General features: G+C 44.9%; 1 protein-coding gene across 2 annotated transcripts in view; it reads right to left on the bottom strand.

Annotated features, from left to right (window-relative positions):
• KCND3 (potassium voltage-gated channel subfamily D member 3) overlaps positions 1-27,204 on the bottom strand; it is a 324,410-nt gene that overhangs the window by 27,684 nt on the left and 269,522 nt on the right. For both annotated transcript variants that reach the window (XM_021001774.2, XM_021001798.2), the window contains exon 3: positions 1,893-2,055. In XM_021001774.2, coding sequence (XP_020857433.1) covers positions 1,893-2,055 — 163 coding nt within the window. The remainder of the gene's footprint in view (positions 1-1,892; positions 2,056-27,204) is intronic.

Here is a 27,204-nt window from a genome sequence, read left to right as displayed (position 1 = left end):
CTAATACTAATACTAATACTAATACTAATACTAATACTAATACTAATACTAATACTAGGGTAGCTAGGTGGTACAGTGGATAGAGTGCCGGGCCTAGAGTCAGGAAGACTCATCTTCCTGAGTTCCCATCTGGCCTCAGACACTTAATAGCTGTGTGACCCTGGCCAAGTCACTTAACCTTATTTTCCTCAGTTTCCTCATCTGTAAAATGAGCTGGAGAAGGAAATGGCAAACCACTTCAGTATGTTTGCCAAGAAAATCCCAAATGGGGTCATGAAGAGTTGGTTATGACTGAAACGACTGAAGAATACTAATACCGGCAGATAGTTCAAGGACTCTGGTTTTGAAATCAGAGGATCTGGGTCACAGCACAGCCCAACCTCCTGTTTCATACTATGCCTTAGTGGTAGTTTCTGGGAAATTAGAATATGTCAATCCTAATGTCATTAGGTCAACAACAATTTTCTTGGTCAGAATCATAGAATTATAGAACCAGAATTGGAAGAGACCTTAAGAGATCATGTAGTGCTGGATCTTCTTACCCTGCAATAATGCCTTTGCCATGGTGGTTCCCTTCTCCCACTGGTGAGTTCCTTTCAGGGCCTCCATTTTGGTGATGATGGGCTCAGACCGGCCATGCTTCATTTCCCTGCTGGCCCTTTGAAATTATGCCCTCACTTGGGCACCCCTCCAGCTCCTTTTTATGTGTTGCCTTTCCCCATCAGAATGTAAGCTCCTTGAGGGCAGGGACTTTTTTTTTTTTGCTTTTTTACTTGTATCCCCAGGGCTTAGCACAGTGCCTGGCACATTAGTAGCTGCTTAATAAATGCTCATTGACTCACTAACTCTCTAAAGAACCATTCCCTTCCAAGACATCTTGACAAGTAGTCATCTAGTTTCTGCCTGAACACCTCTAAGATCAGTTTTTAAACAATACCTTGTTCTGACACAGCCTCAATCATGTACCTTCATCGCTCCTCATTCTTTCCATTCTCACTGTAAAAAGGAGACCTCAGTCCCCAAATGGGTGGTATTCAAACACTAGTACAACTGGCGGATTCTATTCTAGTGTATTTTTTTTCTGTACTACTCTAGTTTATCTCTGCCACTTGGTTTTGGATTGGGGCAGATGGGCTCCCTCTGAAGAGTTAGGGCCAGTCTAGGGAAACTGAAAACCTGATCCATCTCTTAGGTTAGCGTTTATATGCTTGAGATGATGAAGAACTTGGAACTGGGGAGAGATGGTCATATTCTTGACCTCACTCTGTCTCCAAAGGCCCTCACTTCTGCTAGGTATCTGACATTAATCCATGAGACCTTAGGCTTCTTGAGGCTAGGAACCATGCCTTGGGTAATCTATATATCCTCTCTCTCCCCCTTTCCCCATTTGTTCTATGTAGCTCTAGAGGGCAGAGCTAGCAGCAAAGGGTCTAAAGCAAAGGGAGAAAAGTTTGGGAGCAAAATAAGTAATGAGTGGCCACTGAGGTAGAGCAGTTCAGTAATGGATTGGGCTTGCCCCTTGCAAATGTTCAAAGATCCTCCATTGGGATGCAACAGAAAGAATTCAAGTACTACTAAGTACTAGGTTGAATTAAATGACCAAATAATCACCTGTGGTCATACACAGGTCAGTATGAAGTGGGGGCAGACCTCAAACCCTGGTCTTCCAGATTCCAAAGCTGGTCTTATTATCTATTCTGCCACGCTGCTCTCTTTTATAGATTAAGACGTTGAAGTTCAGTGATATTTAAATGATTTGTCCACCAGGGTCCCAGAGCCAGTAAGTGTCAGAGGTCAGAATCTGAACTCAGGTCGTCTAGTTTCTGTGAGTATCTGGCTCATCTTGAATGTTATGGGATAGAAAGCCTCTGATAGAGTGGGTCAGGACTCACCTTCTGTGCTCGTCGCTTGTCCGCTCTCTGATTCTGGTGGTAAATCCGACTGAAGTTGGAGACGATCACGGGGACGGGCAGGGCGATGACCAGGACGCCGCTCAGGGAGCAGATGGAACCAAAGATTTTCCCTGCGATGGTCTTGGGTACCATGTCCCCGTATCTGGGGATGAGAAAGAAACAAAGAGGTGCCCAGTGGAATTAAATTAGTGCAGCCTCTCTGACCCCTCCCATCTTGCCGCTCCTCCTTTCTTCAGCCCTGGAGGGGAGGAAAGGGGAGCTGGGGCTCTACTCTCCCAACATTGATTCTTTTTTTTTTTTTTTGTGGCTAGGCAATGGGGTTAAGTGACTTGCCCAGGGTCACACAGCTAGTAAGTGTTCTGTGTCTGAGGCCCGATTTGAACTGAGGTCCTCCTGAATCCAGGGCCAGTGCTCTATCCACTGTGCCACCTAGCTGCCCCCCAACATTGATTCTTCTAATAGGAAGGGAGGAAGCAGTGGCCAAAATAAAGGATTTGGGATATTTAAATCTTGCCACTTCCCTATGGCCCTGTGGTCATAGATGATAGAATCCTACAATATTAGAGATGGAAAGGACCTTGGAGGTCATCAGTCCAATCTAGACCCAGACAGGAATCTTGTCTGACCTCCAATGAGGAGAAACCCACAATCTCTTAAAACAATCAATCAACCAATCATTCAATGAAAAAGCATTTAGTCCCCACCCCAGTCCCCCTCACCAAGGCTCACAATGTCTCCAGTTCCTTCAACTGATACTCAGATAGGATAAATTCAAGAGCCTTCATCATCCTGGTTGCCCTGGTTACTTGTCCACTCTCTGGATCACCAATGTCTTATCCTAAAACATGGAGCTCAGAAGTCCACATGATATGCCAGATGGAGCATACTGGGACTACCCCTTCCCTACCCCTGGACACTCATCCTTTCTCAATGCTTTCTGGGCAGCCCATTTAACTTCTTGTAACAAGTCAAAATCTGTTTCTTTTTCAGCTTGCAGTGCCATAGCAGGATAAGGGATGGACTGTGCTGTCAGGTTCCTTATCTCCTGGCATTTGCAATCCCAAGAGGCCTTTCTCCAGACCCTAGCAGGTTTATCTCTTCCTTTCTCTGAGCCACTCTAGTATTCATTGGCTGTAGAATAGTAATAAAAAGATAATAATAGCTACTGTTTACAGAGTACTTTAGAGTTCACCTAATGCTTTTCAGCTTCATAACAATTATCTGAGGTAGGTACTTATTATTATCCCCATTTTACAGAGCAGGTAACTAAGATTAAGGGACTTACCCAGGGTTACCCAGTGTCAGAAGTAGAAGCTGAATTCAAGTCTTCCTGTCCCCGAGCTGGGGACTCTATCCATTACGCCGTCTTCCAGCATATCTATACTGGAAGGAACCTTAGAGAGCTTTTGGGTTTAATCTTTCCTTGTACAGTTGAGGAAACAAACCCAGAGAGGAAAAGAAATTTGCCTAAATGCCCATGTCAGTTCATGGCAGACCCCAGATGAGCATCTTCCTTCTCTTCATGCTTCCTTTCTACCTCATGAAAAATGCTGTTTTGTTAATAAACCTCTCATATGTTTCTGCTTTCTCTCATTGCTGTTGTAAGATCATTGAGATTAAGAACTGTCTCCCATGCCCCTTGGAATCCTCCACCATACCCAGTCCATTGTGGCTTGAAGCCAAGAAACCTGAGGTCAAATCTTGCCTCAGACACTAGCTGTGACACCATATCATCCTCAGCCTCAGTTTGCTCATCTGTAAGATGGGGATAATAAAAGTATTTCACTTCTAGGGTTATTGTGAGGATCAAAAGAGGTAATATATGTAAAAAAAAACCCTTAAAAATCTTAAAGTGTGATATAAATGCCAACAGTTATTTTTGATTAGAGCTGATCTGTCCTTAGGTTTTGCTGGGCTGCTCTGCTGATTGCTTTCCTACCCCTAAGAGTTAGGGCGGGAGGTCTCAGGTAGAGGTTCCAGCATCTGTTCTCTTGGGTTGAAAGAGGTTTCAGCAATTGCCTGGATTATGAAGAACCATGGGAGATGAACCTCTCAGGACTCCACATCCAAGTGTGGTCAAGGGCCAGGCTGGACTCCTTGCAGAATGGAGCCAGGCACATGCCCAAGGCTCTGTCCAGCAAGCTCCATTTAATGTGCTTTGCCAGAGATCAGAAGGGAGTGAATTTCTGGAAACAACCTCTAGGGTTCTTGAGTCCTAGAGATGCATAGGGTAGGGCAGATGACCTCCTCCACCCCTACGTCCTCTCCCTCCTCCCCACTGAGGGACGGGCAGGAAGCCATTCTCCTACAGAACAGAAAAAAAAAACCCAACCCCAAAACCTTCTGGGTCTCCCTCTCCGTGCCCTTTAGTCTAAAGAACAGCTTGGCAAACCCCTCCCTGAAGTTTTGATTGGGTAGATATTCACACTTCAGCAGTTGCACTGGGGGCCCTAATCTCCTGTCTCTGCTCTCACTACTACCTCCCTTCTAATAAATAAAACTCTGTCCCAGCTGTTGAATGTTATTCAGCCTTCTCTTTAGGAGATAATTTAAAGGCCTTTGTTAAACCAAGAGTTCTGAAGCCTCCTTTCTCCAAGGACAGAAGCACTTTTTTTCCCAGCCCCTCTGTCAAGTGGGTGCCTGGAAACAGAGGGGACTGAGATAACCATTAATCATGAAATTATCACTTTGAAATCATAGAGCTTATTTCTTCTATGAAGGCTTAAAGCTACTTGTCCTGAGATATCATCCTCCCAGGCTCCCAGGTTAGCAACCTCAGCGTTATACTTTTCTCTTCACTATCCCTCTCCCCCCACATGTCCTGCAATGGCCAAAATGTACAACTTCCTCTTCCCCATCTCTTACCGTCCAGTCCCTTCTCTCTGTGCTGCAGCTGCTGCCTTAGTCCAGGTCTTTTTAATGCCTCCCCTGGACGCTCGCAATGGCCCCCTGATTGATCTTCCTGCCTTCTCTCTCCTCTCTCTAATCCATTTTTCATACTGCTGACAAAATGATTTTCTTTAAGCCCATCTCTGACCATGTCAGCTCCCTCACTCAATAAACCCCAGTGGCTCCCCATTCATTACTTCTTAGGCTAAAAATCTGAACTCTTCTGTCTGGCTTTTAACGTCCTTCAAAATCTACGCCCATCTCCCTTTCCGGCCTCATTAGCTATTACTTCCCACGCTACAGTCTAGCCATACTGGCCTTTTCCTTATTCCTCATATTTAGCAGTGATTTAATTAGCTTTCAAGCACGTAGTATGTGCCAGGCACTGCGCTAAGTTCTGGGGATACAAGGAAGGGTGAAAACCTGGTCCCAAGTCTCAAAGAGAATGTGATCTTATGGACCACAGCCCCCTTTGCATGGCTATGTGTCCCCTGTGCTTGGAATGTATCCTTTCCTCTTCTCTGCCTTATAGAATCCTCATGGCTCCCCTTCCCCCAATCTCATATTTATTTCATAGTTGTTCTGTATATTATGTGTGTGTTTATATGTATATATATATATATGTATATATATATATATATACATATATATATATATATGTATATGTTGTACATCTATAGAATGTAAGCCACTTCATCCTCAGCACCTGGCACAAGGCACCTAGCACGTAACAGATGCTTAATAATAGCTTGTTGGTTGTGAGAAAACTCAGGGATCCTGGGGGGTTCCAGGGCTTGTAAAAAGGACTGAAGATGGGCTGGAGTGATGGCCAAAGACAGGCAGACAGTAGACCAGACTGAGGAAAGACTCTCAGAGGTGAAAATTTATTGCTGTGGAGTTGTTTCGGTCACGTCCAACTCTTTGTCACCCTATTGGGGTTTTCTTGGCAGAGATACTGGAGTGGTTTGCCATTTCCTTCTCCAGTTCATTTTACAGGTGAGGAAACTGAGGCAAACAGGGTTAAGTGACTAGTCCAGGGTCACACAGCTAGGAAGTGTCTGAGGCCAGATGGGAACTCAGATCTTCCTGACTCCAGGCCTATTGCTCTATCCACTGTACCACCTAGGGCTGTAGTTAGGTGGATACAAAATGACCCAGTGGGGAGTCATAAGGCCTGGGTTCAAATTTGGACTCTGCTGCTTATTGTATGACCTTGGATAAACCAGTTAACTCCTCTGGGCCTCAGTTTCCTCATCTGTAAAATGAAGGAATTGGATTAGATGGACTCGGAAGCCCCTTCCAACTCTATGTATGTCAGGTGGAGGGGGCTATAGGTATAAAGGGTTAAGGTCTCCCTGCTTTCAAGGCCTCAATCATGTGCCATCTCTTCCAGGAAGCCTTCTCTTACTTCCTCCCCTCCAAATGGAAGTGATCTTTCTCCTCAAATTTTTATGGCCCTTTCTTTGGATACTTGGATACTTCCTTTATACTTATCTCTGTAGAGTTAAGAACATTTATCTTCCCCTCCCTCAACATCTTCCCTCCCCTCACCCCCTCTCCCATGAAACTCTTAGGCTCCCTGATGGCAAGGTCTATGTCCTAAATACCTTTGCATCTCCAGTGCCCAGCTCAGTGCCTCACATACGCTAGGAACTTAGCAAACAAAGGTTCGTTGAATTTTGGATTGTAGGTCTGAGCCTCCTCTGACTGGTGATAAATCATCACATTTGGTCCTGACAGTTATTCAACTTGGTGCCTTCAACTCAGAGCCCCACAAGACAAAACAGAGTCAACAGACCTAATCTGGGAATAGCCTTCTTCCCCCTCCCCCTTCTCCCAACCCAAGGGAAGTCAGGACAGACTTTTGATAGTAATTGTGTTTGCTGCTGCCTTTTTTTTTAAACTTAGATGCTGGAGCTGTGCCAAGGTGTCCCCTGGCACTAGGTCTGGCAAGGGGGAGGACTTCTGGGGAGATGTGGTGCCCTTTTTGGACTGGGAGAATCAGATTGAATCCAGTCTAATCAGTACCTATTAGGAATAACGTACCGTGCAAATGGTGACTACAGACAAAATGAAAAATCACCCTGGCCCTTGAGGTACTTAAAGTCTAACAGAAAAGTGCGATTTCTGAAAACAGGCCAAAGCCTGTGCCCGCAGACATCAGCAAGGTGAGAATTTCTGTTTAACAAAAATATTCCGAACAACCCAAACAGAAGGCTTGTTTGTTACAAGCCATACTCTATATAACCAACTATCCAAAGAATGTAGAGTCCTTTGGGACTGGGCGAAAGGGATTTTGAACGAAATCAGTCATTTTCCAGAAGCCCAGTTTTACTCAGAGTCATGAAGTGGGTCACCCCCTTAGAGATCACCTTTGTTTTATAGATGAAAAAACTGCACCCCAAAGAGAAGAGATGACTTACCCAAGCAGATACGGCTAAAACTTATAATACTGACCTCGGCGTGTGCTTATCCCACCAGACAATGACTGTCCTCTGCAACCTCTGACAGAGGCATTCCCAAGAAAGAAAGGGTTCTGAAATTGTTACAGACTCAGCCTTTGATGACCCTGTGATGCAGAGGCATCACTGCTCAGCCTCCGGGTGCAAGCTGGGATGTGGTCTCAAGCCTCTTAGAACATAGACTACAAGACTTTGACCAGGGATGCACAAACCACAGGGAAATAAACTCAGAAATACAGGGAAAACTGTACTGGAAATAAGACCTAGAGCATGACTGCTAGGTGACACAGTGGTGAGATCACTGGCCCTGGCATCAGGAAGACCTGAGGTCAAATCCCACCTCAGGCACTTACTATCTTCATTTTAAAGATGAGGAAACTGAGGCTCAAAGAGATTAGATGACTTTTCCAGGGTCGAACAGGTAGCAATGACTGGACTATGATCTTGGGCAAGCCACTTAACCACTGCCTGCTTCAGTTTCCCCAACTGTAAAATGGAGATAATAATAGTCCCTAACTTGCAGGGTTGTTGTGAGGATCAAATGAGATAATATTTGTAAAGCACTTAGGATGGTGCCTAGACAGTACAATAGAAATGCTAGCTAGTGGTATTATTATTATCATCCCTATTTCTCAAATGCACACCTCAACCACCACAGAATAACGGGCCCGTCTGACACAAGGTCAGAGGGTCAGGCTCTTTCTGCTTTCGTAGGTACAGTCACCTCATAAAAATCCTCTTTACGTATGTTATCTCGCTTGTTCTTGACAGCCACCTTTGGAGGTTGGATGCTGTTATTACGCTCATTTTACAGATGATGAAACTGAGGCAGGTTAAGTGACCTGCCCCGCGCACACACCTAATCACAGGGGTCTGAGGCAGGATTCCAACCTGGGTCATCCTGCTCCCAAGTCCAGCACTCCATCCACTCTGCTAGCCAGCTGCCCACTTTGTACTTACTTTTGCATTCTTCTAGAAGGCAGCCAGCCACAGAACCAACGTGGGGAGCTTTGAGGGAGGCTGACTTTGCCTTCCCCATAAGGAAGACCTTTCTAACTGTTGGGGCTGTCTCAAAATGGGACGGCTTACTCAATGAGGTTGTAGTAGAGGCAGTGTGGGATGGTAGAAAAAACATTGGCTTTAGACTCATTGGCATCAAATTCTACTTCTGATACTTGCTACCCGTGTGACCCTGGAAAAGTCACCTGATCTCTCTGAGCTTCAGTTCCCTCATCTTGAAAATGAAGATGATAATAACGGTAGTACTTACCTCTCCGGATTGTTTTGACAAGTAAATGATTAAATATATATGTTTTGCAAACCATAAAGAACTTGTGTCAAATATTATTATTATTGTTATTGTTATAGTTGACATTTTTACTATTATTATTAATTATTAGGGCAGCTAGGTGATGCTATCATAGTGCATAGAGTTCAGGGCTTGGTGTCACTAGTTGTGTGGCCCTGGACAAGTCACTTAACCCTGTTTGCCCCAGTTTCCTTATCTATAAAAAGAGCTGGAGAAGGAATGGCAAACTACTCCAGTATCTAGATGCCAAAAAAAACCCAAAATGGGGTCAGGAGAATCAGGTATGACTGAAATGACTGAATGATAATAATAATAATAATAATAATAATAATAATAATAATAATAATAATAATAATAATAATAATAATAATGATGATGATGATGATGATGATGATGATGATGATGATGATGATGATTAGTAGTAGTAGTAATAGGAGTAGCAATAATAGTAATAGTAGTAGTAGCAATGGTTAGTAGTAGTAGTAGTAGTAGTAGTAGTAGTAATAGCTCCCTGTCCAGGATGTCTGGCAGATATCTTTACCTAGTGCTGTAGTACCTCAGGTTCAATATGCTCCAATGATGCACTCATTAGAGTATCACTGGATTGGAAGAGACCTCAGCAAACATCTAGTCAAAACCCCTCATTTTGCAGATGGGGAAACTGAGGCCCTAGGGAAGTTAAGGAGCTTATCCAAGGTCACACAATATGTACCCAGACTCACCCTTCCTTCCAACTTGACCATTTCCGTTGGTGGTAACAACTTTCTCCCAAGTCTTGGACTTCCCCTCTTCCTCATGTCCAACCAACTGGTAAGTCTTTTCTATTCCAAGCTCATAGTATCACAGAATCACAGAATCTCAGAAGTGGAAGGGGCAGCAGTGCCCATCTAATTCACCTGGTACCTGGATGAGAACCCATTCCATGGACAAGGGATCCTCCATCTTCTTCTTGAAAACCTTCAGTGAAGGGGTACCTCCTGAGGCCAACACTAAGAGGCCATCTGTCTCTTCCTATCTATTCTCACTGATATCCCTGTAGTTCAGGCCTTGATTATGTCTCACCTGGGTGACAGTTGTAGTCTCCTCATTGGTCTTCCTGCCTCTCCTCTCTCTACTCCATCCTTTACATCACACTGTATTTGTAATCAGGAGACCTGGGTTCAAATCCTAAAATTGCTACTTATCACCTGTATTGCCTTTGGCAAGACATTCGATTACTCTGGGCCTCTGTTAACTCACCTGTAAAGTGAGGGTTTTAATTTTAGTATCTTCAAAATTCATATCACTCTCTTGTTCTAAAACTTTTACTTGTTTCCTATTGCCCATGGTATAAAGCCCTCCACGATATGGTTCCCACTTACCTTTCCAGCCTTATTTCACACGACTCCCCTTCACTTACTCCAGATTTCAACCACAATGTTCCCTAATCTTGGTCTCTTACACCTATATGCACTTGTATTCAAGGTAAGTCAACAAACATTTATGACTGATAAGTTAGAAAATTAAGTCAACAAATATTTGCCATGTATCAGCCACTGTGCTAATCACTGGGGATACAAGGAGAGGCAAAAATTGTCCCTGCCCTCAAGGAGCTTATAATCTAATGGGGAAGACAACATGTAAATAACCAGGGAGATACAGGACATATGGAGCTGATGGAAGGCAATCTGAAAAGGGAAGGAATTAGCGGTGGGCCATGGTCTAGAGGGATAGGCCTCTTGGATATGTGGAATTGGGGCTGATTGTTGAACAAAGTCAGGGAAGATAAGAGGCCCATTGTCCCTCAAACCTCTGCCTACTGAAATCTTTTCCTTCCCTCAAGGTCCTACTGAGGTTTGCCCTCATCCATGAAGCCTTCATTGATCTGTCCTTCACATCTCTCATGCCGCTCTGGCCTTTCCTGATTTAACTTGTCTTATGGTTACTGCTGTACATGTCCAGTTTCCCACTACTTCTATTAGATTGTAAGCTCCTTGAGGGAAGAGGCTATGTCTTGTTTTGTCTTTGTGCCCCATCTGTCATGGTGCCTTATATGTAGCAGGTGCTTGATTAATTTTGTATTTCTTGTATTTTGCATTTCTTGTGCTTGTATTTATTATTCATTTTGTATTTCTTTGTATTAGGTTGACCTGGATTATCTCCAAAAATCCTTTCCAACCAGGGCAGAAACTAGGGGAAGGCAGCTGCCTAAGAGGGCAACAAGAAGCATATTGAAAAAGAATCCTTTTTTTATTGATATGATTTTTGCGTCACTTATATTTCCCAATGTATCCTCCTCACCCTGCCTTTCAGAAGGCAATCCCTTGGAATAAAGGATTTAAAAAGAGGAAAAAACAATTCGACAAAACTAACTTGACAATGCATGCAGGCTTCTGCACCTGTAAGTCCCCCACCTCTGCCAAGAAATGGAGGTGGGGAAGTGAAGACTTGGCCCTTGTTAATATTTTTAATAGCAGAAAACTCTCATCCTCTGTGACATGTTGGGATTTTATTTATTTTGTGATGAGTCGAGTCACATGTTGTGGTACAGGATTTTTTTTTGTGTGTAATGGACCCTTGTGGCATCTGGTGAAGCCTGCAGACCCCTTCCAGAAGGATGGCTTAAAGAACTGAGAAAATGCTAAACTGCGATTAGAGGTTAGTGAAAATAAAGATTTTTAGGGCAGCTAGGTGGCGCAGTGGATACAGTTCCAACCTTGGAGTCAGGAGGACCAGAGTTCAAATCCGACCTCAGACACCTGACACTTAGTAGCTGTGTGACCCTGGGCAAGTCACTTAACTCCAATTGCCTCACCAACCCCCCCCCCAAAAAAAAACAGCAACAACAACAACACATTAGTGCCCCAGTTTAAAAGAAAAGAAAGAAAATAAAGATTCTTTTTCCTTCTAAGTTTGCAGAGCCCCTGAAATCAATCCACAGACCTCAGATTAAGCCCACTTGTACTAAAGGGAGGGGCCCTTTCTATCTCTCATGGACAGTAACACCAACAGGGCCAAAGTCTTTAAACCTCGCTTAGGGTGTTCAGCCAGCCTTCTCCAACTCTGAGATTCTGGCGTCTTGGGGTTCAGGGATTATGTAGTCTGGGCTCCATATTTTACAGATGAGAAAACTGAGACCTCGTGAGGTGACACGAAATGTGCAAAGTCACAGTGGGAATAAGTAGCAGAGCCAGGATTTGAACCCAGGCCCTCAGATTCCAGAGATATTCCCCTCTGTTGCACAGTTGCCCCTGGGAGGGGGTCAAGGTGAAGTTCTACCTTCTTGGGTTGCAGTGAGGAAGTATCCCTGACATTCCTATACTATGATTTGTTTCTTCTAGAGAAACCTAGGAAGACTCGTATGAACGGATTCAGAGTGAAGTGAGCAGAATCAGGAGAACCATTTGTACAACAGTAACATTTAAAAAAAATAAAGAAAAGCTTGAGAGATTTAAGAACTCCGATCGGCACCGTGGCCAATGATGACGAAGAATGAATGGTACCCATCTCTGGATCACTAGCAAGATGATAAGATGATGGACTCAGGATATAAAATGGAATGTACATTTGTGGACCTGGCCAATGTAGGAATCTGTTTTGTCTATGTGTATTTCTTGCAATCTTTTTTTTTCTTTTCTTAATTTTTTCTTTTTTTACTTTTTAGTGAGGCAATCAGGGTTAAGTGACTTGCCCAGGGTCACACAGCTAGTAAGTGTCATGTGTCTGAGGATTTGAACTCAGGTCCTCCTCACTCCGAGGCTGGAGCTCTATCTACTGTGCCACCTAGCTGCCTCATTTTTTTTTCTTTTCTTAATGGAGGCAGAAGAGAAAACAAATGTTTGGTAATTAAAAAAATTAAAAGAAAGCATTCCTGAGTCATCCCCCTCTCTCCAGATTCTATCCCCCCACCCCCAGCCCATTCCTTAGTACTCTTAGCTTGGTCCCTCCCCCTCTTTCAGCCTGTGGGGTGGTGGCCACCCTCACCCACAACTTTCAGCACAGACTTGGTGCTAAATGTCTGGGCTCTCCAGGATCTGAACCTTGTGGTTTCACCTCTTAGCCAGCTCCTTCTCTTAAACAGGGGTTTATTCACACCGGCAAACAGCCCAAGCTAAAAATAGCACTCCTGCAGCAGTGATTGCTGACCCTATGATCAGCTTTCCCCAGGCAGAGATGCTGAAAACCCCGGGAACTTTGGAGCAAGTGGTTTAGGGAAGGAGGCCTGGGGAGGAGACGTCTGGGTAGGGTTAAAGCACAGAAAGGTTCTGGGCTTGGGGCTCCAAATGAGGAGGGGAATGGAACTGGAGGAGGAGCAGTGGAGGAGACTGTATTCTCTTGGGCGCCGACAATGGGCTATTTAATTCCTCTGCCTGAGCAGTAGTGAAGACTTTATTGGACGGATTCAAGCAGGGTCTGGATGGCAACTTGGCAGAACTGTTGAAGTAAGGGTTGGACCAGACCGCCACTGAGTTCCTTCCCATTCTCCAGTTCTGTGAAGAGGTAGAACTGGGCCTCCAAGCCAAGCCTTCTCATTCCAGATCCATTACTCTCCTCATTATATCATGCTGGACTCGGTGCATACATATAATACAATCCTCTCACCTTCCACCACCATTAGCTGACTCAGCCCCCAATGGCTCTGAATGGTTGGATGGGGGTGGGGTCACTGAAGCATTTATCCAGATCACACCTTGACCTAGGTCTGATTTTCAGTTCTACCCTTGCCCAGCCAGATGCAAGGAACAGAAAAGGAGAGAGGGAAAAGGAGAAAGAGCAGGAAAGATACTGAAAAGTGGAGAAGTCCACGGAGAGAGGCAGACCTCCTGAAAGAATCTTAGCACATAGCCTTGTCTCCTTCCCCAAGAAAAACGAGCTTTTCTGATAATGGCGTTTGAAAGTGAAGGGAAGTGAAAGGGGCCCTTAGGAATCAGGACGTGGAAGGAGGGATGTGTCCTCACCACTCACAAAGCAGAGGGCCAGCAGAGACTGATGCTCGGTCAGGACACTGAGTCTGTGGCCCAGTGTTCCAGTATGCAACGAGCCCCTTCACTAAGGGTGGGCCCCAGACCCTCTTCTGCCTTGGAATCCAATCTGCTGTCTTCAGTAATACAAAGTGCTGTCTATGCCGAGGCAGGGACAGGCAAGCTTACTCCAGTAATATGGGAGGCTAATTAATTTGTATTAGGGCTTAGGGATAATTAAACTTTTTATCTGAGCCTAAGCTGCACAAACGGCAGGCCTTGTACGATTAATTGCTGCCTTCCTTTCCTTCTCCAGGTACCAGAGAGATAAGCCTGAGCGGTTCTCTCTCATCTTGTCTTGTTGCTTCTTCTGGGGAGAGAAAGCTGCCAGTGTGCCTGGGCTATGTCCAGGAGACAGACAGAGGGGACACTGCCCCAGGTAACACTGCAGCACCCAGCATATAGTAAGTGCTATATAAATGTTAGCTATCGTTATTATCGGTGGGATACCTGGGGGGAGACAGGCAGGGCTAGGCAAAGTGAAAGGTTTCTCCCCAAATTTCTGCTTAGCTCTGGCAAAGTAGGATCACCTTCTCCACCACAGTGTTTCTCTACATGGTGCCAAAATGATTTTCCTAAAGCACAGGATGGGTGAGGTCACTCTCTTACTCAATAATCTTCCATAGCGTCCATTTAAAGCCCTTAAAACTTGGCTCCAACCTCCCAGTCCAGCCGTATTTCACATTACTCTCATTCAGCCTGGCCAGACTGGCTTTCTGATTGTTCCTCACCTTGACCTTGATCTTCCATGGCTTTGTGTCTTAGCATAGGCTGTCTGTCCCCCACGCCTGCAGTGTCTCCTTACTCTACTCTCTCTTTAATTTTATTTATTTTTGTTACATTTTGAGTTCCAGATTGTTTCCTTCCCAACCACACATGAGAGAAGGCCAACATTTGATAAAGACATATAGATGGAACCATCTAACACATACTTCCACATTTTTTCTCTGGAAGTTTTCCTTCATAGACTCTTTGTAGTTGATTTGAATGTTCATATTACTCAAAATAGTTCAGTCATCCACAGGTACTCTTCAAACAATATTGCTGTTACTGTATACCTTCATCTCTTACAATCCTTAGTTTCTTTCAAAGCTTAGTTCAAAGGCCCCTTTCTATATGAGGCTTTTCCTGATGTCCCCTTCAGTACTCCAATGCCTTCCCTTCCCTCAACCAAAATTACCTGGTGCCATAGAGGAGAGAGAGAGAGAGAGAGAGAGAGAGAGAGAGAGAGAGAGAGAGAGAGAGAGAGAGAGAGAGAGAGAGAGAGAGAGAGAGAGCGCGAGCTGAATCTGGAGTCAGAAAGATCTGAGTTCAAATTTGTCCTTGGGTCCTTACTAGCTGTGTGACCCTGGGCAAGTCACTTAATCTCTGTCTGTCTCAGTTCCCTCATCCATAAAATGGGGATAATCATATCACCTACCTCCCAGGGTTGTTGTGAGGATCAAATGAGATAATTTGTTTATAAAGCATTTAGCATAGTGCCTGGCTCATAGTAGGTGCTCTATAAATGCTTATTCCCTTCCTTTCTGCAAGAGACCTTTCCTGGTCCATTCTCTTCTTCCTTTCTCTTCTCCCCAGTGCTGGTGCTTTCCCCTTTGGGATTACCTTCCATGTATTTATATATATATATATATATGTGTGTGTGTGTGTGTGTGTGTGTGTGTGTGTGTGTGTGTGTATGTGTATGTGTGTGTGTGTTATATATATGTATATATATAGTATGTGTGTGTATGTGTATGTGTGTGTTATATATATATATACATATATATATATGTATATATAGTGTTTATACATTACTATTTACATGTCAGCTTCCCTATTGAAATGTGGCCTTCCTGAGGGCAGGGATTGTGTTTTCACCTTTCCCTGTACCCCCACTGCTTAGCATAGTGCTTGACTCAAAGCAGGTACTTAATAAACACCTGTTGACTGACTGCCAGGCCTGGCTGAGTTCTCAGGATTCAGGATACGGCTGCTCCTTCCCTACTCAGGCAAAATGGGACAAACATCAAAGGAATGGTCATCCAAGTTACCACCAGGAAAAGAAGTCACCAAGGTCCTTTAGAGGAGCTCCAATCTGCCTTCTCTTAGGAATCAGAACGCTGGAACAGAGAGTCAGTCCCTCATCTGTGGCTCATTAGCTGTGAGATGACCTTGGCTTGGACAAATCCATAAAATGGGGGTAATGAGACTTCTACCACTTCCCTTTCTGGCCTGTTCTGAGGGTCAAAAGAAATGATGGACATGAAAGTGTCTTGTAAACTGTAAATCATATAAGTAGGAACTATACTATTCTTGGCCTAATTAGTAGTCATTATGACCTGGGCCAGATCAGCAGAGGGCTGGATGGTGAATGACAAAGACCCACCAATGGAAGAAATCATGATATCGCTAGTAATAGTTGGCATATAGGAAGGTTTGCAAGGTGTTTTAAATTTATGATTTCATTTGAGCCTCCTGAAAACCCTCTGCAATAGGTATTACAGGCATTTTGTTGTTATTCAGTTGTTTCAATCATGTCTGACTCTTCATAACCCTATTTGGGGTTTTCTTGGCATAGATACTGGAATGGTTTGCCTCTTCCAGAGGAGGAAACGGAGGCAAACAGGGTTAAGTGACTTGCCCAGGGTCACACAGCTAGGTTCTGAGGCTGGATTTGAACTCAGGTCTTCCTGATTCCAGGCCCAGCACTCTATCTACTATGCCACCTAGATGCCCCATTACATGTATTATTCTCCCCTTTTTCAAGATGACAGAACTGAGGCCTCAGAGAACCTCATAAATGATATGTCACTTATGGCAGGTCATGGGCCTGTAAATGTTGGAGGTAGGAGTGGAAACCAGGTCTGTCTTGCCTTTACCTGTCTTGCAGTCTTCTTTCTGCCACATCCTGGCTGCCTCCTGTAGAACCTGTTTAATGGGTAGATCTGGGCTCTTGGAGTAGTGTTGACCCACAGAAAGAACACTGGATTTGGAATTGGGTGTTTTGGGTTCAAATCCTGGATCTGCTGTTTATCTTGGACAAGTTACTTCTTATCTGTAAAATGAAGGGTTGGACTCTTTTTTCTAAGATATCTTCCAAATCTACACCTGTCTTTCTTGGCCTGGACCAGATGTTCTGTGGCTACTGGGGCACACAGTAGGTCAGGGTGGCTGAAGCTATCACCACTAGCAGTGACAGAGCCAACATGGCCAGTTCCCATCAGGGGGCACTGGGCCAGCCCCAGTGGTGGGTAATGAGCAGGTGAGCTCATCTGCTAATGCTGATTGAGAGCAGCTGGAGGAAACAAAAACCCCTGGCCCAGAACTTCAGTTGGGTGGCCTAAAACATCTGTTTGATAGTGTAGACCAGGAGAGCAATTCATCTCAGACAGCAGGGACTGTCTATTGCCTGGGATGAGGATTTCTGGAAGGTAGAGGCCAGGACTTGACATTTTAAATAGGAAGATGTCACCTCCTAGCAAATGCTCAGAGTGAATTCAACAGAATCAAATCCTCATCTCCTGTGTTCAAGGATGGGCACTCTGGGAACTGGAAATCCCCATGTTTGCAGCCAAAAGCTCGCACTGCCTTCCCTTGTGTGATCCTCAGAAACCTAGAATGTGGAAGCAGGAGTCCAGCTCAGAGACTGTAGGCAGCCCAATTCTCTCTGTTCAGCTCATTTGCCTCTAAGAGAAATGAAAGTTTCTATTTCCTCTAGAGGAGCTTACATCTATCAGGACCTACTAGAGTTCAAAGAGCATCTTTCTAACCATGTGATATCATACAGTTGTGTCTTATCCCCTTGACTAGACCATAAGCTCTATAAGAGTCAAAGCCTAGTTTCTTTTCTTTTTTTTATTTTTTGGTGCGAAGCCTAGTTTTATCCAAATTTTGAATTTGTCCCTGCTGCCTATCCCTGCATTGCTCGTATCCAGCACTAAATAAATGTTTGCTTTTTTAATTTAATTGAAAATAATTTAATTTTAAATTAATTTTTAAATTCCCCCATTTATTTTACAGATGAGGAAACTGAACCCCAGGGTTAAGTGACTTGCCCAAAGTCAGAGTGCCCTGGTGGCAGAGCACGGATTGGAACCCTTACCCTGGAAATGTCTGCATGATTGCACATGTCTAATCTACATCAAATTGCTTACCATCTCAGGGAGGGATGAGAGAAGGGAGGGAGGGAGGGAGAGAATCTGGAACTCAAAATTTTAAAAAATGAATGTCAAAGCACCGGCCCTGGAGTCAGGAGGACCTGAGTTCAAGTCTGGTCTCAGACACATAACACTCACTAGCTGTGTGACTTTGGGCAAGTCACTTAACTCCAACTGCCTCACTCCCCAACAAAAGAGTGTCAAAAATTGTTTTTACATGTAATTGGGAAAAAATAAAACATTATTAAAAAAAATGAAGCCTCACCATGGGTCTAGTACTCTGTCATACTATGTTACCTTAAGCCTGAGCACAGAAGTAGGGGCTAAGATCACGGTCTGGCATTGCATGTCCTTCATTGTCACAAATGTGAGTGTGGCCAAATTCATTCATTCATTCATTTATTCAATAAGCATTTTTGAAACCTCTCAAACCCTTAGCATTCCTATCTGCAAAAATTTGTTCCTGAGTCAGAAGAGACCTTAGAGGTTAGCTAGTTCACTCTGTGCTCAACTGGGAATCCTTAATACGACATCTCCTTCGGGTCACAGGATCTTAGATTGAGGGCTGCAAGGGGCTTCAGAGGCCATCCAGACTAACCCTTTCATTTTACAGATGAGGAAACGGAGGCCTACAGAGGTGAAATAATTTACCCAAGGTTATGCAGGTAGTATGAATCAGGGGCAGGGTTTATAACCAGGTCCTTAGACTTTCAAGCCCATATTCTTTCTGCTGAACCTGTCTGAGGTTCAATATAAGCCAGAGTGGGGGCAGGAGAAAGGAGGCAAGACAAGAGGCCTGGGAAATCCATAAGGAAAATAACTAATCCCTGGATAATAGAAACTTGGCTGAAGTGCTATCAGTCCTGGGGACACCTGGAATTCCCTGACGACGGAGAATGAGCTGGCACTGAGAGACAGCGTTTCTGGACTTTGCCAAGTGAGTAGCTTTGATATTGGAGGGTGCAGAAGAGAAAAGAATATGGTGCCTCTATGGAGTCACTGCTACTGAGCTTGTGTTCAGAGGAGAGAAGGGCCAAGTCAGTCACGGCTCATCATGGCCCATGGTGTTGAAGTTGGGTCCCATGACTTGAGGCACCACCTCCCTGTGTGATCCCAGGAAAATTTTTTTGTGAGGTTAAGGTATTTCCACGTCTTGTCTTCTTCAAGGATTCCCTCAAAAGGTTGCTTCACTCACAATATTTGCAGTGGCCCCACCCAAGTTCTCTTCCTCTTCCTAACATTCCCTCAGCATCTTCTTGAAGCCAAGAGCCTCTTTGCAGGGGCACAGAGCCCTTGGGAAGCCAAGCACAGAAGGAGCAGCGCAGATGGTGGGTCCCACTTCCTCCAATTTCTCTTATTCTTGTACTTGAGTCATTTAGGCAAGTGTTTCCTTTCATGGTCATTCCAATATGAAAACTGAAAAAGAAAATGGCTCTTTTCTACTGATAGAATGTAAGTTCTTTGAGGGCAGGGAATGCTTTTGCTTTTATTTGTATTCTCAGTGCTTTGTACAGTGCCTGGCATATAGTAAGAGACTATAAAATTCTTGTGGATTGATTGATTGGAATCGTGGGAGGGCATGATTATAGATTGCTCTGCTGACATCCTTTTCTGGTGACTCATTGTGGTAGGGAGATGAGCTTGGGTTCTTGAAGGCCATGCCAGCAATAAGCTCTGGCAGGTCCTTCCTACTGAGCTGGACAGGCTTTGCATTTGGGCCTGAGCACAGTTTATACGTCTGCTGTCCCCAGATCAGCTGAGGTAAGTTCAGAGAAACTCCTTCCCAGAAAGCTGGTCATTAGGTGATGAATATTTTTGGTCACAACATCTGCTAAAGTATAATGGGGACTAGGATCTGCACCAGAGAAGGTAATACCCATTCGGATGGAATTATGGAGCTGTGAGGTATTTAAGGACGGCTGCTGACGATTGTATGTGTAACTGGGCTTGCCTTTGGAGCATGCCCAGATCCCCCAACGGAGGAACCCCTAAGGAGGCTTGTATGGGCATGCTCAGATCTCCTAACATAGAGGCTCTTCATCCCTTACCACTGTGGGTGAGGGTGGCTTCTTTGATTGCCTGCATCTGCTTGCTGTGTCCTGTGTAGAGGGTAAAGGTCATAGTTCGCCCATAGCATAGAGAGGGGAGCTAATCCTACTGTTAATGGCTAAATGGAACTGGGGTACAGCTGACCCCCCAACAACTGAGGATGCACCAGTGATAGGGGCTGGAGCCATTCGCTAAGAGCCTAGATACCACAAAACTCCCTTAAGGATACCAGAGAACCCCAGGGAGAGGTGTGAGATACAACCTATACCCCAACGTGGCAGGGGATTGCTATCCTCCATGTTAGGTGATCAGGGCATGCTGCAAAGGCAAACCCCAGCACATACAGGGGATACTATGAACTAGAGAGCCTTTCAGCAAATATTTTCTTGGTTTGAGGATTGAGTTATAATTCTGAATCCGGGGAGGTAGCTGGAACCTTGCTAATGTGAACAAGTGACAGGTCAGGAAGGCTAACCTTGAAAGAGGGGCAACAGGGCAGCTAGGTGGCACAGTGGATAGAGTACCAGCCCTGAAGTCAGGAAGACTTGAGTTCAAATCCAGCCTCAGACCAAACACTTGACACTTATTAGCTGCATGACCCTGGGCAAGTCACTTAACCCCAATTGCCTTAAAAAAAAAGAGGGGCATCAGCTTTCTCTGGAAAGAGAAATTGGGGGTCTCTAGAGCAAAAAGGCATACATGATCTGCTTTCTGGACAGCACAGTGGCTTGGCCAATAGCAGGGGAGGTTCTGGCCCACGTGTGAAGGAGGCTTGTTGGCCTGGGATGTTTCTGTTGGCCTTCTTGGCTAGGTGAGGGATCAGGTGGACTTGACTGTCTGTGTGCTGGAATTGAACAACTGTGTGCTCTGTAAGGTTGATTTCTTTTACCCTTTGCCCCATAAGTAACCCAAAGGTGAAAGAGACAGGTGGTAGGTATAAGTAGACTGCAGCTTGTTGCCAGAGATGACGTGTAGGCACAACGTTCCATAAAAGGCACCACCAGGGGCATGAATGGCCAGAAGAAAAGGAGTTAGGAGGCTCACGAATCTAGAATGTGAAAAAACAGATGGACTATGACATACTCATTACCCCAAGGTATTAAAAGAACCAGGGGGAGGCTTTCAGCATATTGGGGGGATTCTCATGGAGGATCTTTGAAATAAAGACAAGAATCTCAAAGAATGAGAAGGCAGGAAAAGGCTGCAATCTTGATGGTTGAGGGACCACTCTCACTTAAGAAACCATGGAACCACTGAAGTATGTATGGAAGTTTCTCCCTAAGTAGTAGTAAAGTCAATTAATTAATCAATCAATCAACATTTATTGAGCTCCAGACATTATGTTAAGCAACTGGAGATAAAAAGACAAAGGTAAAATAGTCCCTGCCCTCAGTGACCTTAAAGTCTACCCACAGAGGCAACATGTACACACAGAGGTAGGTACAGAGTGTCCCAAAAGTCTTAGTTCATATTTAAGCTATTAAGGCTTAAATTTAAAAAAAAAAGACAAAAGTTTCAAACTACTAAAATTTAAAATTGTGCTGACTTTTGGGTCACCATGTATAAAACTTGCATGTGCAATATGGATATAGGGTGTTTTGGGGGAAGACATTAGCAGTTGGAGAAACTGGAAAAGGCCTAATGTAGAAGGCAGTGCCTGGGCTGAGCCTCTAAGGAAACTTGAGTTTCTGAGAGATGGAGACAAAGAGGGAGAACATTTCCGACATGGCGGACAGCGAATGTAAAGGCACGGAGATGGAAGATGGGGAGCTGGGGTATGAGAAGGCGAGTGTGTGTGTGTGTGTGTGTGTGTGTGTGTGTGTGTGAAATATGGCTGGAAAAACCCATCCTCTGTCTCAGGAGACAGAAAGAAAGGCTAGGAACTGGGGTCGCCTGAAGGTCTGGGCATAGACTAAGGGGAGTCGCAAAAAGTGGATAGAGCACCGGGCTTGGAATCAGGAAGACTCATGTCCATGAGTATAAATCCAGCCATTGTGTGACCCCGGACTAGCCACTTCACCTTGTGTGCCTCAGTTTCCTCATCTGTCACATGAACTGGAGAAGGAAATGGTGAACCACTCCAGTATCTCTACTGAGAAAACCCCAAATGGGGTCATGAAGAGTTGGACACAACTCAACAATAATAAGCCATAGAAAGACACAGGAGTCTCCCCACTGGCAGCTTTAGGTGGCAGTGAATAAAGACTGAGCATGGAGTAGGAAAAGGAGGAAGACAATTCCTGAGGGCATCAGATGGGGCTTATCTCCTGTGTCCTAGGGTCCCCTTGCCTCACTGGACCCTAAGAGGTGGCTGGGGGCAGGAGGTTTCTGGGACATTGCCTGTTCTCACCTCCATTATCACAAAGCCTAGCTTAGCACAGTGCCAGGCTCCACCATGGACCAAGGGAATTACATAGACAGCTCCTCCTCTAAGACGCGCTGATAGGGACAAATGGGAAAAGGATGTAGAGAGAACGAGCCGCAAACAAGCAAACCAATCTGAAACTAGACAGGAACCCGTGCCAGCTGGTAAAAGCCAGGGAAGGAAATGCAATCAAGGCCTGCACTGGTCTCCTTTCAACAAGCAAATACGGAGCAGTAAATTGAGTTCTTAAATTTATTATGAAGATCCCAAAATACCAGCAGTGTTCTCCTCCGCCCATGGGAATGCCTCAGAGGACCTGGGAGGGGGGTAGTCTCTCCTCTGGGGAAGGGTGTGTATCTGCAGTGGAGAGAGGAAGAAGGGAGAGACAGACAGAGACAGAGATAGAAAAACAAAGAGGGAGAGTGAGAAAGGAGAAAGAGACACAGAGAGAAGAGAGAACAGGAGGAAGAGAGAGGAAACAGAAGGAGGAGGAAGGAACACAGCATGCACAGATTTAGAAGTAGAAGGGATCTTGGAGGCCCCTTCATTTCACAGATAAGGAAACTGAGCCACAGAGAGGTTAAGTGACTTGCCCCAAATAGTTTAACATAGCTAGTAGGTATCCAAGGCAGAATTTGAATCCAGATCTTTTTGCCTTTCATTCTGGAGCAGAAGGGGAAGAAGATGAGGAAAGGATTGAGAAAGGGAAATGATAAAGGGTGAGAGTGAGGGAGAAACAGAGAGACAGATGGAAAAAAAGAAAAGAGAAGAAAAAGAAGAGAGAGAATAGAAAAGAACAAAAAAGAGAAAGGGAAAGGGAGAGAGAGAGGGAAAGAGAGAGGGAATGGGGAAGAGGGAAGAGAGAAAAGGAGAGAGGGGGAGAGGGAGGGAGAAGAAGGGAGAGAGGGAGAAGAAAAGGAAGAAAGAAAGGGGAGGAGATGGGGAGAGGGAGAGAGGGAGAGGTGAAGAGGGAGAAATAGAAGGAGAAGGGAAGAGGGAGAGGGAGGGACAGAGGAAGAGGACCCCCACTTCTGAAAACTGTCTGGAGGATTTTTGGGGGCCAACATACCCTCTTCTGGGTGCCCTTACCCTGAACCCTACTCAAGGATACTGACAGTTAGTCCAATGAAGAGCCGTTCCCCTCTGTGGGGAGCTGTGCCGGCATTTCTAGAGCCTAGGACAGTACTTTCTGTGGTGCTCTTAGTTGTATTGTATTCTATTTTGTTTCTAAAGTCCCAGACTCGGCCTGTTCGTGTACATTCTTTTGGAAAAATGGATGTCACTAGAGCTCTCCTCTGTGTCTCTGGGCTGGAGAGCAGCACCCCCCGCCCCCAACCCCTAGGGGTGGAAAGCATGGGGAACATTACACACATCTCTGGTCAGACTATCAAAGGCCTGGAGAGAACCTTGTCCTCCAGGCCCAGGCCATCTGCTCATCTTTTTCCATATGCTCAGCTGAACAGTCATTCTCCCCTGAGCTGGCTCCCTCTGTGCTTTCCAGCTCTGTGCTCATCCCCGGATCAGACCCAGAGAGACAGAAGGAGCATGAAACATTTGTCCTTGGGGCTCCAGACTGGTTGGAGGCTGAGGCAGGAGCAAAGTTAGGAAGCAGAGCTGTTCCCTTAGGTCGGGGGTTGGGAAAAGTCAAGGTGCCACAGAATTGAGTTCAACCTAGAAGTTCAACTTAGAAGCATTTACTAAGACCCAGCTATGTGCCTGGCACTATGCCAGAGGCTGGGGTACAAATAAAAAAGGATGGCAGTCCCCACCTCAAAATATATAACAATGAAAGATCCATATTGGCCTCACTCAGGGAAGAGGCAGACGTAGGGGTGGAAGAAACCAGTGCCCCTAGAACCATAAAGAGTCTTGCACTTCCTTCCAAATGGCCTCTGGTGTTGATGCTGAGCCATAACTGCTGGGGGGTAATTATAGGATTGTCTGTGCCTAGGTCTTACTGTTGAGCAAGATCAGACAAGTGGCCAGCAGTGCCCCCTGGTGGTTAAATGTTTTCATCTTAAAACACAACTTTTATCAAGTCATTTCCCTCCCCTAAAGAATCTTCAATGGCTCCTCCAGGATAACGTCAAACCATTTTCTTCAGTGGCTCCTTTGAAAAAATTAGTAATAATAATTAACAATTTTCATCATGTCTATTATGTGTCAGGCACTGTTCTAAGAGCTGTACAAAGATCGTCTCATTTTATCCTCACAATGACCCTGAAAGGCAGAGATTATGATTATCCCCGTTTTGTCTTTCAGTAGTTCCAGTCATATCTGACCCTTCATGACCCCATTTGGGGTTTTCTTGGCAGAGATACTGGAACGGTTTGCCATTTCCTTCTCCAGCTCATTTTACAGATGAGGAAATGGAGGCAAACAGGGGTCAGTGACTTGCCCAGGGTCACACAGCTAGTATCTAAGGCTGGATTTGAACTCAGTTTTTTCTGACTCCAGGCCTGGTGCTCTATCTCCTGCACCACCTGGCTGCCCATCTTCATTTTACGGATGTGGAAACTAAGGCAAATAGATTAAGTGACTTGTTTAGGGTAACACAGCTAGTAAGTATCTGACTCTGACTTTGAACCCAGATCTTCCTTACTGTAGCTCCTATACCCTCTCCAGTGCCACCTGACTGCCCCTTCGAGATAATGCCCAAATTTTTCAGCCTGGCATTCAGGGCCCTTCACAGTTTTTCCCACCTTGTACATGCACTGTCCATCTCATTTTCTACTCCATGACTCTCTTTGGGTCTTCAATACTCTCTCCTCTCCTTTCTAATTGATGTAAAATATACCTGTCCTTCAAGGCTCAGTTTAAACTCTATTTCTTCTATGAAGTCTTCCCTGACTATCCCAGCCCTAATTCCAGCTCACCTACGAAAGAATCACCAGGTTAGAAGGGACCTTAGAAATCCATCCTTTCACCTTAGCTCATAGTATCTCAAATAGATAGATGGTGGTGAATCAGCTAAGCCTTGAAGACTTCCAATGAGGAGAATAGATTCTTTTATTTATATAAAAAAAAGCTATTTACTTATTTTACAAGCACTCATTCTCTCTCCCTCTCACTGCACCCTCCCCTACATTGGAAAAAAAAGAAAACTTGAACCCTCATAACAAATATGCATAGTTCAGCAAAACAAATCCCCATATTGGCTGTGTCCAAAAAGACATCTCATTCTGCATTTTAAGTCCATCACCTCTCTGGCAGGATGTGACTAGCATATTTCATTGGCATTCCTTTGGACTCAGAACTCACTTTTTTTTGAAGCAGACTTTTCCATCACTGGCAGCTTGAACTGTCAAAAAGTTCTTTCTCATATTCGCATCAAAACATGGCTCCCTGACTTCTATCCATTGGTCTAGTGACTAGCCTGTGCTCTATAGACAGATTGTTGTTGTCATATTGTTTTTCAGTCGTGTCCAACTCCTTGTGAACCCACTGGGGGCTTTCTTGGCAAAGATACTGGAAGGGTTTCCCATTTCCTTCTCCAGCTCATCTTACAGACGAGGAACTGAGGCAAACAGGATTAAATGATTTGCCCAGGGTCACACAGCTAGGAAGTGTCTGAGGTCAAATTTGAACTCAGGAAGATGAATCGTCTTGTTTCCTTGTTCAGTGCTCTCGCCACTGCACCACCTGTCTAGATTAAGTCTATTTCATCTTCTGTGAAGAGGCAGTAGTATGTAGTAGAAAGAGCCTCGACCGTGGGAGTTTGGCTGTGAGGCCTTGGAAAAACACCTAATTGCCCTTAGCTTTACTTTCTTCATTAATAAAATGAGGATGGGAGAGCTAGGTGGAGTAGAGAATAGAGCATTGGCCCTGGAGTCAGGAAGATGTGAGTTCAAATACAGCCTCAGACACTTACTAGCTGTGTGACCCTGGATAGGCCACTTAGCCTCAATTGCTTCCAAAAAGAAATATATTTGTGCTGTGTGCCTCATGTAAGCAAAGTGCTCCATAAATCTTAAAAAGTGTTCATGTGAGCTATTTTCATTGGGCCCCTTCTCTGAATTCCTCTGGTCCTTACCAGAGAAAGTTAGTATTTGGTCACATAGAGGCAAATCTTTTGTCTTCCTTCTCTCTTCCTTATGTATGAACTGCCACCCTGAAACAGCTGTTCCCGTGGGTCACAGGTGTGTTCTACCCTTGTCATTGTCCCTCTTCCTCCTCACCTTTTGGACTTGTCTTTCCCCTTCCCGGCTTCTTACCTGCCTTAAAGCCCATTCATGGTAGGTCTGAGTGAGAAAGAGGGAGAGGGGGAATACCTCGGAGGTATGCTTTCCTTTCCCTAATCTCAGAACTGATCTGCTCAGGCAGTTAGTAGCCTTAGCTCCAGACCTATGCTATCCATGGTCTTCAGCTTTGGAGCTGTAAAGAGCCTTGGGGATCATTCAGTCCAAACCCTCTCATTCTCCACATAAGGAAACTGAGGCACAGACAGGTGACTCGCCTGGGGTCACATGAGCAAGAAGTGGCTGAGCAGAATCTGAATACAGGCCCCCGGCTCAAAATCCATCCCATCTCCTGGCCTACTTAAGGACAATCCTGCTCTTCACTCTGCTCTCAAACACAGCTCCTTGATGCAATGCCAAGATAGACTAAGCCTGTTTTTCTCTGAAATGTAGAGGCTCTAATGCTTTGTGGACAGAAAACCCCATTAGCACCTCCAGGCGAGTTTCCCTAATAACAGCTGACATTTGAGCAGTTGACATATGTTCTCCCACTTGGGCCTTACACCAACGTTGTTGTTGTTTTTCAGTTGTTTCAGACTCTCCGTGACCCCATTTGGGGTTTCCTTGGCAAAGATACTGGAGTGGTTTGCCATTTCATTCTCTAGCTTATTTTACAGATGAGGGACTGAGGCAAATAGGGTTAAGTGACTTGTCCAGGGTCACACAGCTAGGAAGTGTCTGAGGCCAGATTGGAACTCCAGAAGATGAGTCTTCCTGATTCCAAGCCCAGCGCTCTATCCGCTGCACTACCCATCTGCCCCTTGGTTAGGCTCTATTACTCCAGCTTTCTGAGGAAGAAACTGGGGCTCAGAAAAATAGGCAGTGGAGTCAGAAGACCTA

Source organism: Phascolarctos cinereus, unplaced genomic scaffold (assembly GCF_003287225.1).
Source record: "Phascolarctos cinereus isolate Bilbo 61053 unplaced genomic scaffold, phaCin_HiC Scaffold_5;HRSCAF=322, whole genome shotgun sequence".
NCBI lineage: Eukaryota > Metazoa > Chordata > Mammalia > Diprotodontia > Phascolarctidae > Phascolarctos > Phascolarctos cinereus.
The sequence above is the reverse complement of the archived record's forward strand: the minus strand, read 5'-3'. Positions and strand labels throughout refer to the sequence as shown.